The sequence below is a fragment of the Pyrus communis genome, chromosome 10, assembly GCF_041283825.1.
Source record: "Pyrus communis isolate YQ-2024b chromosome 10, ASM4128382v1, whole genome shotgun sequence".
Classification (NCBI taxonomy): domain Eukaryota; kingdom Viridiplantae; phylum Streptophyta; class Magnoliopsida; order Rosales; family Rosaceae; genus Pyrus; species Pyrus communis.
The window spans coordinates 31123639-31138700 of record NC_142574.1 but is presented as its reverse complement, the minus strand read 5'-3'; the positions used below and the strand labels follow the sequence as shown (position 1 = coordinate 31138700).

Sequence of the window (15062 nt, the reverse complement as noted above, 5' to 3'; positions counted from 1 at the left end):
TATTTATATGTATTACATGAAATAAAATCTTTGGATCCACAGCTTGATTTTATATTTTCTTTACTTGTCAAATGCATCTGACTTCAATTTTTTTTTTTTTTTTTTTTGGGTCGAAAATGCATATGACTTCATAACATGTATGCCCAGTTGGTATTTATGAAAATATCAATAGGTATATTGATTAATTCTCTTTGGTGAAAATGGTAGAAATTTACAAGGGGGTGAGGCTCATTATTTTTAGTTGAAATAAAAAAAAATTAAAAATTTTAAAATCTGCACTTGAAACTCGACAAAATTACTATAATGAATCGATAAATACCGTCGATATTTATTGATTTTTCTATCTCTAAAATATAAAGTAAAATTTAAGCTTTACTCCCATTTCATATCCACCATTAATTTTTTAGATATTTCAACGAAAATATCTATAATTTAATAGATTTTTTAAACACTGATTTCCCCCTAACTTTGTTCCTTTATCCCCGCATTTTATATTAGTTTGGATGAAAAGAAAAAACACAATGGGCTTATTTATATATAAAAAAGGATGTCGTTTATGTTCACTACGGCCTAATCCAAACCCATAGACCTATTGTACCCAATAATCCAGTTAAGCCCAATCTATCCTGCCAATCCAAATTCCAAAATCTCCATCTGCAGCCTCCACACCACAACCTCTACAACAAAACCGATAACCCTTTCCTTCTTCTCTCTCCTTTGCCACATCCAAAACCAGACCAAAATTCTTCATCGTAAAAATGTTCTCACTGAAGCCTTTTAAAAGCCGTTGTAACTCACCGTTCCTCTCCAACCCACACCGTCTTCGAAACCTAGCAAAAACGCAACGTATCCATTTTCCCCATGCAAGATGTTAGGCCCCCATGAAAGAAGACTTGGCGTGAGGGCAAGTAGTGGAAAAGGAGATGCAGAGAAGAAAGAAAGACGACCTTTCTTAACCCTGGAAGAAGCCGGTCCGGTAGAAATCTTCGGTCTCAGCACTCACGCAAGATTTCTACGTCGTTTAGCGGTACTATTTTCATTTGTTACATTTTCAACTTTACTTCTTTACGTTCTAAAGCAATTTTCACATTTCGTTTTTTTAGTCTTTTGTACAATACGTTTGATATTTTTAAAAACGTCGAGGTTCGAATCTCGTAGATGACTTTGTGTATATGTGAACATAGATATCGTCATTGAATTTGCTGAGAGTGATGTCAGTGCAGGAAGGATGCCAAATTGAGGAGCTAAATGCTGGGAAGGTATGTGACTGGTTCGTGAAGGATAAGTTGAAAAGAGAGCAGAACTTAGACTCTGCTGTCCTCCAATGGGATGATTCCGAGCTTTTCTAATTAAGTACTTAATTAGTTGATCGACTTGTAAGATGGTATATTTACAATATTTAATATCATGAGCCAAAGATTTTGTGAAACCACATGTAATTTTTAATCCGGATGAACTAGGGGTGGACCAAAAACCGGCTGAATATTTTGAACCGGCCAAATGACATTCAGTCTCTTACCTAGTGAACCGAACTATTAAGCTGGCTTGGCTTGGTTTGGTTATACCTTTTAGAGAAGAAGTATTGACCAATTCCACCACCTCCAAATTTGTAAGGAGCTGTTAATTTCTCCCTATAATTTTAATTTTAGCCGATTTGTTATCTAAACTTTTATAATTGGCTAATTTCTCCATGAATTTTAGCTTACCCCTCTGAACTTTTATAGTTAGCTGATTGATCTCTTATCCCTTAAATTCAAACAAAAAGTACCCGAAGTGAACTAGCGGAAGAGAAGAAGAAGTAAAAAAAAAAATATGTTGTCTACATTGGGAATAAAATAACCTTTAGGCTTTATCTTTTTACAATTATAAAAGTTCATATGGGTAATCAGCTAAAATTAAAATTGAGAAGAAAATTAGTCAATTATAAAAATTCAAGAGGTAATTGCGTAAAATAACAGTTCATGAGATAAATTGACAACTCCTTACAAGTTTGGAAGAAAATCGACAAGTACATGTTTATAAAAACCAAACTAAATTGGACTATCTTCTATCTTGCTTTTATCACGCTTTGGGGATTGAGAAGCAAACGGTTTAGTATTTTTTGTGAATTTTAATACTTAACCTTTGATTAGTTTAGTCAACGAAAACATTCTGTGGTTTGAATAATGGATGAGGTTGGTTTCATCGACATGGTGACTCAACGCGTATTTGGTATGGAATATACGACCTAGTCATCTCTCTTTAAGTCTTAATCATGGAGGTCAATATTTCTGATTAACTTATGCAGTTACAACGAGATTTATGCTAACGTCATTCGTAAGTGGCTGCTTGAATATAATCTCAATGTTGAATAAAATTGGTATTTAATGTCAGACCAAACAAATTAATGGTTCGCGAAGAAAAAGGCTACGTTATCCTCCAAGGACCACCACACCGACTGCCACCACGAAACAAAGGAAGCTTGCAAGAAGTAAAATCCCACGAGCAACATCACCACAAAGGCGAACACCAGAAAAGACCAACAAAAAACTAACAAAGGTAGTCGTTCGAATACCCGAATTGAAATTACACATAAATCTACAATAAATCGCCATAAACACAAAGAGTACTATCAGAATTAAAAATGAGCAAAGCATATAGATTTTAAATTTGCTGTGGGCTTAGTAGGTGGAATGTTGCTGTTTGTCCATTCAATGATTATTTATTTGGTACCATTGCCTGAACAAGGATCGCCTCCAATTAGGCATTGATTGACTGCAATCTTTTAGTAGCAAAAAATATTAAATTAAATTAAATTAAAGGGAAAAAGGAAAATTCAAATCGTTGTTGCGTCAGCTTGCAGGAAAATAGCGAAAATTGCTATAACTTGATGGTGATCACTGACATCAACAAAGTTTTTCTCGTGTTCACATTCCACACTAAGATTAAATTAGTTAAAAACACATCCAACGATTTGTTAGACAAATAAGAAATTAATGTGATTAAAGTATTCACTAAAACTCACTGTTAAGGAGAACACTTTGAGACTCTCTCCTAATGAGTGCGGTTGCTCGACAATGTTATCAGTACAATGACATCACCTTGTAACAATTATTTTTTTCTTTCTCTTCGTTCGAACCAATCCGGTTGCTCGGCTTCTTGTATTTAAAGAAGAGATTTTTCAGTATAATCAAAACACGGATTAGTACACAATATGTGACTATACAAATTGTAAAATAAATGTGTTAAAAATTTAATAACTTAAAAAATAAAAATTTTCATAACTTATAAAAAAACACGTAGTCGTAATGTACAATTTGTGTTCCGATTGCAATAAAAAATTTCTCGTCCCTACCTTCAATCTTCAATGCCCATTTGATTTTTTATCTGGGGTGGGCATAGTTGGTACTTACGGAGCCTGTGGAAAGGCTTTCTTAAATTTCTTGAATAAGTTTATGCATCGAAGATATTTTCATATTATTTTGCACATAATTTTTTATACAACCTCGTGTTATTTGATCTTCTTGATAGATGCTGCTCTTGAATCGTATCTCATTTTTTTTAGATATGAATCACACACTTCATGTGGATCTAGCTCTCTTAAAAGCATTTGATATATTTAAAAAAAAAAAAAAAAAAAAAAACAACAACGGGTGGTTTTATCGTAAGTCCACTTCTTCAAATGTATAAAAAGCTTACAGAGGTATTTCGACATTTCCTAATCACTATTGTGATTCACATAAACATTGCAATAAGTAAGTTTATCTCCCGTGGTTAACCCAAAGTCAACTCAAGAACCTCACGTCAACGGTTTGTCTTTCGCGAGCCAGACTTAGCCACTGATTTGCTTTCACAAAAAGCTAAAAAGCTAAAAAGCATTCTGTGTCCGCTGTACGACGTCGTTTTACTCACGTCGAAGTAGAAAAGTACGAAAGGAGGAGGACAGACGGACGCCACAAAGGTGAAGCACAAAAGGGTCGGGCGTGAACTCATACGGTCAAATCCAATTGAATCCTCTCCGTCGGTTCCGATTTGCTCCGCACTCCGCAGAGACTTTGAGACAAACAACGCCGTTTCGACTCTGTCTAATGCTCTGAGAGATGGCCGTCGCTGACCAAAAGTCGTCGTCGTCGTCTTCGTCTTCGTCTTCGTCCGACGGAAAAGTCTGGGGCTTCTTCAAGCGACCGTTTCGGACGTCGGGGAAAGCCGCCGTTACGATGTCGTCCTCGTCGTGGCACAACGCTCCCCACCACCATAGTAACGCTCAGGGCGACGGATCGAATCAAAACGCTGCGAATTCGGTGTCGTCCGTCGCCAGGTCGCTGCTTCCGACTCGCCGTAGACTCAAGCTCGATCCCAACAATAAACTCTATTTTCCCTGTACGTCTCCTTATTTAGTTATCTGTTAATTAATTTAATTTATTTTTATTTCTTCTATTTTTGGTATGTTATATGTAGATTGTGAATAATTGTTGTGAATTTGCTTCTGGATTTTAGATTTTATTGCTGGTTTTAGGATCAAGGAAACTGTAAAAATGCATTTGCAAGTTGCAATTCGTGTTATTAAGCTAATCATGTCGATAATACGGTGATTAATCCGAGTTTTATGGATGCAACCGATGATTTTCGTGTTGCTGTCACGATTTTTTCGAATGAGTTAGTGGCTATATATGGAAATCAAATTAGTTTTCCGATTTATTTCGGTATTGGGTTTGTTGCCTGATGATTCATTTGCTTATTTATGTGTATGGACTCTGTTTCTTGAAGGTGAACCCGGAAAGCAGGTTAGGAGTGCCATTAGGATTAAAAACACCAGCAAGTCCTTTGTAGCATTCAAGGTACCGTCACGTGTTTACGATTTTACTTCTGTTCTGTAGTTTCTCAGAATTTTTGTAATTTGAGAATGTTTGGTGAAAGACTACTGTGGTTGATATTGTTCGAGTTTCTTATCCTGATTGATTTTTTCTAACGAGTTTTCTTGCTTACTTGCTTTAGTTCCAAACAACTGCACCGAAAAGTTGTTTCATGCGTCCTCCAGGAGCGATTCTTAGTCCTGGCGAGAGTCTTATAGCGACTGGTAACGGTTTCTGTATAACTTTGTGCAATTCAATTCATTTCCCTTTATGATGTAGTGTTGGAAACGGTATTGCCCTTTTATACGGGTTTGTGTTTTTCTTTAATGGAATTATGTCTCATGAAATTAAAAGTATCATCGTTTTTATTCAGATAGTTTTGTCTTCTCAAGCTTTAACTTGTTTTGGCCTTTTAACGAGATTTTTTTTGTTATTTTGGTTTGTTATGGTAGTATTCAAGTTTGTTGAGGCCCCCGAGAAGAATGAAAAACTAGTGGATCAAAAGAGCAGAGTTAAGTTTAAAATCATGAGCTTGAAGGTGAAGGGACCAATGGAATATGTACCTGAGCTGGTACGTAAATAGCGTGCATCCTTTAAATGTTATCTCGAGTTATAAAATCCTAATTTAGTAGCTGGTCTTATAAACATGTTCATTGGTAAAAATTTTAATATGAAAATTGATTTGTATGTCGTCTGAAATATTCATTTTCAAATTATTTTTTGGTAACAGTTTGATGAGCAAAAGGACCAAGTGGCCGTAGAGCAGATACTACGGGTTGTCTTTCTAGATCCAGAGCGTTCTACTCCTGTAAGTGCGGTTGACATGAAATTAACTTGATGTCTATTTGTGTTTGTAAATGTATATCCCGGACCTGTATGGCTTTCTGTTGGCATTTATGTTAAGAGATTAATACTTTTTTGTTTGTTCAAAGGCTATGGAAAAACTGAAGCGCCAGTTGGCTGATGCTGATGCTGCGCTGGAGGCACGCAAGAAACCTGCGGAAGAAACTGGTCCAAAGATTATTGGAGAAGGACTTGTCATAGATGAATGGGTGAGTACATTGTTCTGTTGTCACACAGAAATTGCTTGTGCAATGAATACCTTCTTACGTGCTTCATTCATTTTTGCCCTTTGTGTTTTGTTTAGAAGGAGAGGAGGGAAAGATATCTCGCCCGTCAGCAAGTTGAAGGCGTGGACTCCCCATGAGCATTTGTTTCGGGTGGCTTTTTCTGATGTGAGTGAGAAGCGATAGTCTACTTCGGTGTATCATTTGTAACCATCGTTTATTTGTATCATTCGGTAATGTGTAGGATGTGGTATTGAGAAGGTACAAAAAGGATGAGGACGGTCCAACGTTTATACATTGATGTAAAAAAAAAAGAAGACAATTTGAAGTGGAGAGTCTCTTGTAATTTGAGAGTACTCTGAACTTGGCTAAGTCAGTCACAATGATGAATGGTATGTATGTAGATAACGCGATTTTGTTTCTCTTTCGAGAATAAAACTCGTCTTAGTTGTGTGATGTGGCAGTTACCGAAGATGAAATTTTAGCATTTCTCAACATGGATTGAGATCTACTATGGATCTATGTGTCCGGAGCATGAGAATCGAGAGATCTAGACCACATAATTTCATTTCTACAGTTCTTACTAGTTCATTTCACTGATTCACAAAAACTAAAAAACTCAGACAACTCGGATCTCTCTCTCAAAAATGGTCAGCGTCTATCAATTTGCGAGCTTTGAACGCAGAGTGATCCCGAGTGGATCTCATTCCTGTCAACATTACCGTTGGAATGGCAACATGCTGCCACCTCCCTTTTCTGCAATTAGTGTGTCAAAATTAGACACTGTTAATACATGCAAGGGAAAGGTATAAAAGTGCCGGTCAAGTACCAAAATAGGCATGGAAGCCGGCCTTGTGCACTTCTTTCCTCCACCTGAGGCCGGTTTACAGCTGGTGCTGCCACTCTTCAAATAGGGTGGCCGCAGCCGCTGCTTAAGTTTGAAGATGTGCAGTGACTTGTGCGATGGTATCAAACTGAGCAACAACAGACTTTATACCGTTTGAACAAAATTTAGCAACATACAGAAGCTGTTTCAATCTTCGGAGTAACAACGGAATTGGCATCACTCTCACTCCTCAGTTGTCATTTGCTTCACTATCTGCTTATTCTGATGCTGTTTCGGCAGGTTGTCCAGACATCCGGCGTTCACCATCTAGTTATTTAGTCTATTTCGGCACTAATCTTATCTCTTGGTGTTCCAAAAAGCAACCGATAGTTGCCCGCTCTACTGCTGAATCCGAGTATCTGTCTCTAGCTTATGCTTTAGCTGAGACCACCCGGCTATGATTTCTTCTTGGTAAGCTTGGTGTTCACTTGCGCTTCCCTATTTTGCTGCGTTGTGACAACCTAAGTGCCACTTATCTTGCTGCTAATCCTGTTCATCATGCTCGCACTAGTCATATTGAACTTGAGGATCACTTTGTCCGTGAAAAAATGGCTCTTGGTAGTCATAGTGTGTGCTATATTTCATTCACTGAGCAACCTGCTGACCTTCTCACCGAAGCTATTCATCAGCCACGCCATGGTACTCTTCGTTCCAAACTCATCTGATCTCCCCCGTCCAGTTTGTGGGGGTGTTAGAACAGAGCCGTTGACTCTGGAATCTTTTCCGTAATTGTTATTGATTGCCTATTATGTAATTGATAATTGATAACTGTAATTGGACAAGGAAAAAACACAGAGTTGATAATACGGTCTAGTAGTATTACTCTTTACTTATAAGTGAGAGGTCTTAGGTTCGATTCTCGCCAAAACGAAATTGAATCATATTATTACTAGCCCATTGTGAGGCTTAGCCCACCCCTTTCCTTTTAGTGTAAATAAAAAAACAATTAGGATGAAAAACCAAAGGGTAACATAGCTACTTTGTATAGTATAATCCGCTTAAATGATAATGTATATATGCAGAGCAGCGGAAGCAACGTCCAACGCATACAGGGCTGGCCATTTTGTCTGAGGCTCGGATACGAACGACCTTCTTGGCTTCTTTTCCCACGTTTTTTACACTATAAATAGTAGAAACTCAAATAGGATGGCAAAACAAAGGAAGAAAGAGCTTAGGATGGCTAAGATTGTGAACTTGGTTTCAGTGCTTTCTCTCCTCCTCCTCATTGCTTTCGCTGACGCCCAAATTCTTGGTAAGGATGAATTTTTCTCATTTCTTCTCCAAACTTGTATTTTATTGTCGATTTTCTCTCTAAACTTTTATTTTGACCAATTTCCCTACCAAACTATTGTAAATGACCAATGTCTCCCCATCCTTATAATTACACTCTCTCTATCCAATTTTCGTCCAAAAAATTTGCGTATCTGTCCTTAATTGTTATTTGTTCTTTTTCATTTTTAATTTTTTTTTCTTGAAAACAATGAAAAGTGATATTTTTAAAAACAATTAGATTATTATTTTCGAAACAAGGTCATAAAGGGGAAAATGGCATATTTGTAAATAGCTTTAGACTTTAAGGGGAAATTGGTTGAAATAAATTTTTAGGTAGACAAATAACAACATATAGTCAGTAAAATCCTATCAATTTTATGTTGTTAAAAGTTTATATGAGGCTTTCTCTTGTGCATATCAAATTGCACATATAAGTTACACATCTGAGTAGCAGCGATTATATAATTTAATCGAATGAAATTTAACGACTTTGTATTGACATGCATTTGTTTTTTGGATTTTGAATAAGGACATGGGTTCTTGAAGCCGCCTCCCACCCTAAAGTGTGATAAAACCTACGGTGTAAAAAGCGGAGACACTTGTTTTGGGGTTGAGCAAACCTTCAACTTGCCTACTGCCTTCTTTGAGTCAATCAACCCTAATCTCAACTGCACGATACTCTTCGTTGGCCAATGGCTCTGCCTTAATGGATCACTCAGTTAACAAGCTGCATGCCCAACTGCTCTCAAATATTGCAGAGTTCATGCACGATGATAAATAAGGAGAGACCAGAAAGTAATGTGTATTAATCTGGTCACCATGTATTTGCCCATTAATTTTCAAGTGATTTTGGACCTTATATATTAAACTCAACTCAAAGACTTCTGAGTTGTTTTACCGTGTTTTTGTTATATATTCTTCAACGTCAAAGAGAAGTTCTTGAGTACAAGCGTCTACATGCCGCACCCTTCACACAAAATGTGATACTTGCCGCATACTAGGGTTTATCCTTTAAGGTCATGTTTACGTATTTGTAATTAAAATAAGGAAGATCCGGACATAGCATGATCGAGTTATGAATGAATCGAAGTGAGCATGAATTGGGAAGGAGTCATTTTTATTAAAGTATTTACCGACTGTTATAAATCGAATTGAAAAAGAAGTTGAATCAAAATAAAATGTTTACTAAACTATCAAGAATCGAAATACAAATCTTAATGGGAAGCCCAAACTTTATACATCCAACAACAAAAAGCCTATGAAAAAAAAAAGAACAACTCCAAGCCAACAAGACTCCTCGCTTTGTGAGGCTCAGAGAGGGAGGGGGAATGTCTATCATATGCAGCCTTACTCTTACATTGCAAAGAGATTATTTCCACAATTCAAACCTGTGACCTTTCGGTCACAAAAGAACAACAGTTTTGTTGCTCCAAGGCTTGGTCACAAAATAGCAAAATTTTTGCTGTGACAAGGCTCGACCTCAAAAAGCCTATGAAAAATTCTTCTAAAAAGTGCTTTGGTATAAAAGTGCTTTTGAAACAAGGATATAGCTAGTTAGCATATGATACCCAAGTTTATATCCAAAAACATATCCATTTCAAAATCCAAGTCATGCGATTCTTCTTTTGATTCATAGTAAGGCCGTGACCAAATTGACAAACACCCCCGCACACCTCTCCTTTTGTTGCAACAAGATTTTGGCATGTGACATGTAGTAATTCGTACAAGATTTATCTCTTGGATTCACATTCAAGCTTTGCGACAATACCAAAAGTTTCTTGCAACCCCATCATTACACTGCGGAAAAAAATAAAAGAAAAATACCAACACCAATAGCATGTGCCATGTGTGACATTTGATGCTCACCTCCCCACCCCACCTCCCCACTTGAAATAAAGTTAGGAGAGTGATGAGAATCTTCATTTGTTTGTTGAATTTAGTTTCCCTTCGATCTTATAAATTTAGAATGGTGCTATTAACACATGTATTTTTATTTGTCATATACTCCTCTTAATTCTTGATCGTTGGATTGATTATAAATTGAAAAATATCAATAAACAAAAATTAATAAGTATGTACAAAGACAAAAAAGAATGCGTAAATAACATAATATCCTAAACTTCGAATTTTCCGCACAAATAATTATTTAACCCAATATGCGCCATTACAACTATTTATCAATAACTGGTTGGTGAGTGGATTGAGAGAGAAGATTAGTGTTTGGTTATGGGCTTAAGGGTGTTTGGTTTCAAGAATAATGAGTCTTTAAAATTACTTGTGTCTTCATCTTGTTACACATGTTGGTAAACTTGGGCACTGACTAGTGAGTATCTAAGTAATTCGGATTTATATCTAACACTTGTATGTTTTCATTAATTTAGACAGAGTACTATGTGCAATGACTATATTAAACGGACAAAACTCCTTATTACTTGAATTTTTACAACGTTAAGTTTCGACTTGTAAGTGCGAAATCCTATGCGAAGTTTATAAGTAGCGAGTTCAATACTTGATTACGATTAACTCATTGTATAAGCTAGCTTTGATCCTGACCAAAATATAATAAAAAAATACAGACAATACTAAAGAAACCAAATTTTTAAACGAAAAATAATGCTTGCGAGATAAAATCTCACTCAACATGGTCCTAACAACCAATCCAAAAATAAAATGGAAAATAGATGGTCCTAATCAAGATGTCTCTTACCCTAGTTAGACCCAAATACGAATCTCTTCTGATTAGGTGGATCCACCAATAATTGGTGCTCATCAAGAAATTGAATTTCAACTTTTTGCTCCTGACTTCATGGATACTCCTTCCCTCCCAAATTGAATTCCTTTTCTCTTTTTAAATAATGTGGTTGCCTCTTGCAAGTCATTATTTTTGCCTCCCTTTGTTATTATTTATTCAAGTATGATTTTTTTGTTTTCTTTTAGTCTACATCCTCTTTAGATTTCTGTGTTTGGAGTTCAAGGACCTAAAGATTAAGGCCATTGAAGAGAGAGAAAGAGATTCAGACGTTTGGTTTGTGTAGGTGAGGAAGTGGAATAGACTAATGATAACTCGAGATTTAAAATGAGTGGTCCGAATATCTGAATCATTCAGCTCTAGAAACAAAGATCCTGAAAGGGTCTCAATTCTTTCTTTTTCTTATTTGGGTTTGCTGGAAAAATCTGTTTGGCATTGGCCGTTGGCTTATTGTGCAGAAATCACCACCCAATAAGATGCAAACACAAGCGGTCTACGTTAGTTATAGTAATGTATTTGTTTTCTGTATATAAATTCGAATATTATTTTACGCACTCTAAATCAAAGTAAAATATCAGTAAAAAAACCTTATAGCAAAACTAAATTGGACATAAATGCACAATAATTTTATATCACCCTTGCCGATGGGAACAGTAATATTCACTGCTACAAAAATAAAAATAAAAGTAAATGAGGCATATATTTGCCCATCACCCAAATTACACATTTTTGACAGTTTGAGATGCCTTCTCCATCTCATAACCTCCTCCCTCTTCTGCACTGACGAATCTCTTCCAGTACCAATGCGACCTCCACACTTGGCCCATCTCTTCGATCGGAATCCCCTTCGTCTCAGGCAAGAAGTAGTAAACGAAGATTGACATCACAAACACAAAGAACGCAAAGAAAATGAAGAGCCCAAACTTCAAGTGGCAGAGCATTGTCAGGAAGATTTGAGCCACAATGAAGGTGAAGATCATGTTGACTGAAACGTTGACACTCTGTGCGGCTGATCGGATTTCCAACGGGAAGATTTCACTCGGGACTAGCCATCCGAGGGGACCCCATGACCATGCGAATCCTGCAACATATGCGCAGATGAACACCACCACCACAATTGCATACCACTTTGGCAATTCTCCAGGGGTCCCATTTACTCCAAACTTTGCACCAATGCAAGCTGCCACAACCGCCTGAAATTAAAACAAACACACAATGAAACTCAATTGACTAAATCGTCAAAAAATTCTGTGTGCAGGACGTCCATAAGGGACTTATATTGTATCAATTTTATCAAAAACGTAGCAGTAACATGTCAATATGTTTTGTTGACAACCATGATATCGATGTATATTAATCGATGACATATTGTCAGTTGGTTCTCTACCTGGCAAAATAACATTTGAGCTCCACCCTCAAGGAAAAGGAACCTTCTTCCCCACTTGTCAACACCATAGATTGAGACCATAGTTGCAAGAACATTAACACTGCCGGTGATCACAGCTGACATGAGTGAGGCATCAGATCCAAACCCGATCGTGTTGAACAAAACCGGCGCGTAGAACATGATCACATTAATGCCGGTGAGCTGCTGAAAGAAGGGAATGAGGATTGCCATGCATAGGTGAGGTCTGTACTTCCTCCTCAACAAGTTTCTCCACGGGTCCTCAATTTGGTTCGCGGCATCACTGGCGGCAACTAGGTCACTGAACTCCTCGCTAACATCATCAACGCCGCGAATGCGCTGAAGCTTGGTCTTGGCTTCGTCATGCTGGCCGCGCTCAATCATGGAGTTGGGAGTGTCTGGCAGGACAAGTGAGCCGATTGTGATGATAAGGGCGGGCACCATCGCGCCGCCCAAGCTCAATCTCCATCCCCAGCCACCCTTGATCTTGGCAAAGAAGTAGTTCAGCACATTGGCCACAAGGATACCAATTGTGATTGATAGCTGGAAGCCAATGTTGAGAGCTCCCCTGAATTTGTAGGGTGCCATCTCAGAGAGGTAGAGTGGCACTGACTGTAATCACAAAAGAAACATAAAAAACTAATTAGTCTAATTTATAAAAAAAGTGATTCGAACTCGAGTACATAAAGAAAAAGTGATTAATCCGGCCAACCGATCAACTGACCTAACATCCGCCTGCAAGATTTGCATTTGAATAGTGGTAATCAATTTTTCAACCATTTTGATTAAAGTGAACAAAACGGTCATGGTCTAGGGCCACACATGGGTTTGACAAGTTGTCATGTTGCTTGGAACTTTGGAAGTAGACAACTTTATGAATTATTTTTATATTAGGAAGCCGAGAAAATAACAATTTGAATTAAATTTAGTCAAAAACCACTATCTGATTGCAATTTTTAAAATTTTCTATTCAAATTCTTCGCACATGACACAACCCTTGTTTGGTTGCTAAGAAAACGGAAAAGCAAATAGCAAACTATCTCCCCTACATTTTCTCAGCAACCAAACAGCGTATTATACCAGAAAGCAGAGAACCCAATTTTGTCATATTCCAAGTAATTTCAATTCAGATCTGAAGGAAAGTGTAAGATCTAATTCTATTCATAAGCAAAATACAGTGATTTTCGTATTCTCGTTTGCTTATTTTAAATAAAAAAAATGTGCGGAAATCACCGTCGGAAATAAAAAGAGGAATAGAATCTCATTAGGCATTTGTTTTTTTTTTGGTTTTCGGACGACACGTTCCTTGTTCTTAACGGACAACATGCAATGAACAAAAATCAAACACCGTGTAAAATATCAAAATCTCTCGACTCGATTATTAAAAAGGGAAAATGATTTTCGCCCACCCCGAGTCAAAACTATGAAGCAGTAGTCTACCTGATTGGAGAATCCGATGCCGAAACCGAGCAACATACGGCCGAGGATCAACATCCAGACAGCTTTGGCAGCGGCATTGATGATAGCACCGGAGCAAAACAGCAGACCGCCGAACAACATGGACAGTTTCCGGCCGAATTTTCTCGTCACGGTGGCGGCCACGATCGAGGATATGAGAGCAGCCAAGTACAGCGACGATGTGAACATGGTCAACGTTTGACTATCATACTGACAGTACTGGTTGTTCGTCTTGTCTTTCTCCTTCTTGTGATACACAGACAGAAAGAACTTCTTCAGGAACGAATCCATGGACGTTACACCACCTGATCATGAATGAAAATTACATAAACATCGTTTTTTTAAAAAAAGTAGAAACTTTGCGACACTGTAATTAAAATTGTGATCGGGAAGTTTTAAGTACCAGAAATTCCGATATCGTAGCCAAAAATCAGACCACCCATGGCTGCAACGATACATGTGGCAAGAACGTAAGGAGTGAGATTTCCGGCATAGGCCTTGCCGTTCCCGCCGATGGCGATACCAACAGCAGGCATTGTTGGGGTTTCTGGGAGGTTCAAATGCTAAGAGGTTTGATCAGAGAGAGAAGGCAAAAGGGTTTTAGAGAGAGAAAATGAGTGAGGACATAGGCCAAAGAGGAACAAGATGAGAGCTTTTGGGCAAGCAGGAGCGTGTGTATATATAGAGAAGACTAAAGTGCTATTCATTATCTTAATTTACAGAGAAGTATTGAGCTGTCAAAAAATAATAAACAAAAAGAGTATCTTCATTTTTTTCATTTGGCAATCAAATATAATTTTCATACACGCTACTTAATTTTTTGTAGATAAGATTGGATAGTATTTGGAGTAACATGTAAACAAGTGAAGTATGCTACCATAAATGTAAGGGTCATATTGAAACGGATTTGTTTCTTACAAAAAAAAGCAGCTAGTGATTTCGTTTCAGTAATTTTATCTTTTAGGGACCAAGAAGGCTCACTGAACCATTTCAGTTTTTCCTGACCACCATCGTGTGATTCACCAAAGCCAGGAACCTAAGTGAGAATGTGCCATGTGAAATATGAGTCTGAAATTCGTCCACAACCACTGAGTTACTCCGTGATGCTTGTAAACTTTTGAAACCTATCAATTGCTCTAGGCCAAATATGTCTAACTGTTTTTGTCCAATTTAACATTTGTTTTCTTCTATCCAAGAGGGAAAACTAACATAAGTTTTGAAAGTTTTACTGCTAAGGGTATATTGAAACAGATAAAAAGATTTACGGGCTCACAAATCACAATCAAGTTTAATAATTTGCCCAAGTTTTCCCTAAACACAGGCAAGGGCATCCAAACATGAGACTTCACCATTTTCTGATTTTTTACCTTGTTTGGCAGCAAACTTTACTTAA

General features: G+C 37.4%; 2 protein-coding genes and 1 pseudogene across 3 annotated transcripts; 2 read left to right on the top strand and 1 right to left on the bottom strand.

The window, feature by feature from the left end:
- Window positions 1-584: 584 nt before the first annotated feature.
- Window positions 585-1643, top strand: LOC148693887 (uncharacterized; annotated as a pseudogene). The gene is made up of 2 exons (XR_015952050.1): window positions 585-1027; window positions 1185-1643. The product of XR_015952050.1 is annotated as an uncharacterized LOC148693887 (transcript).
- Window positions 1644-3872: 2229 nt separating this feature from the next.
- On the top strand, window positions 3873-6355 carry LOC137728853 (vesicle-associated protein 4-2). The gene is made up of 7 exons (XM_068467637.2): window positions 3873-4359; window positions 4747-4817; window positions 4975-5056; window positions 5285-5403; window positions 5563-5640; window positions 5765-5884; window positions 5980-6355. The coding sequence occupies exons 1-7, from the start codon at window positions 4080-4082 to the stop codon at window positions 6037-6039; spliced, it is 810 nt and encodes a 269-aa protein (XP_068323738.2). The 5' UTR covers window positions 3873-4079; the 3' UTR covers window positions 6040-6355.
- Window positions 6356-11410: 5055 nt separating this feature from the next.
- On the bottom strand, window positions 11411-14446 carry LOC137727792 (sugar carrier protein C). Its single transcript, XM_068466613.2, has 4 exons — window positions 14073-14446; window positions 13652-13974; window positions 12194-12823; window positions 11411-11999 (listed from the first exon to the last, which is right to left on the bottom strand). The coding sequence occupies exons 1-4, from the start codon at window positions 14203-14205 to the stop codon at window positions 11526-11528; spliced, it is 1560 nt and encodes a 519-aa protein (XP_068322714.2). The 5' UTR covers window positions 14206-14446; the 3' UTR covers window positions 11411-11525.
- Window positions 14447-15062: the final 616 nt, after the last annotated feature.

Coding starts and splice junctions, on each gene's coding strand:
- LOC137727792 (XM_068466613.2), bottom strand. CDS start 14,205: ATGCCTGCTGTTGGTATCGCCATCGGCGGGAACGGCAAGGCCTATGCC. Junction 13,975..14,072: donor CTACGATATCGGAATTTCTG/GTACTTAAAACT, acceptor ATTCATGATCAG/GTGGTGTAACGTCCATGGAT. Junction 12,000..12,193: donor CTCAAATGTTATTTTGCCAG/GTAGAGAACCAA, acceptor TTTTAATTTCAG/GCGGTTGTGGCAGCTTGCAT.
- LOC137728853 (XM_068467637.2), top strand. CDS start 4,080: ATGGCCGTCGCTGACCAAAAGTCGTCGTCGTCGTCTTCGTCTTCGTCT. Junction 5,057..5,284: donor CGAGAGTCTTATAGCGACTG/GTAACGGTTTCT, acceptor TTGTTATGGTAG/TATTCAAGTTTGTTGAGGCC. Junction 5,885..5,979: donor GACTTGTCATAGATGAATGG/GTGAGTACATTG, acceptor TGTTTTGTTTAG/AAGGAGAGGAGGGAAAGATA.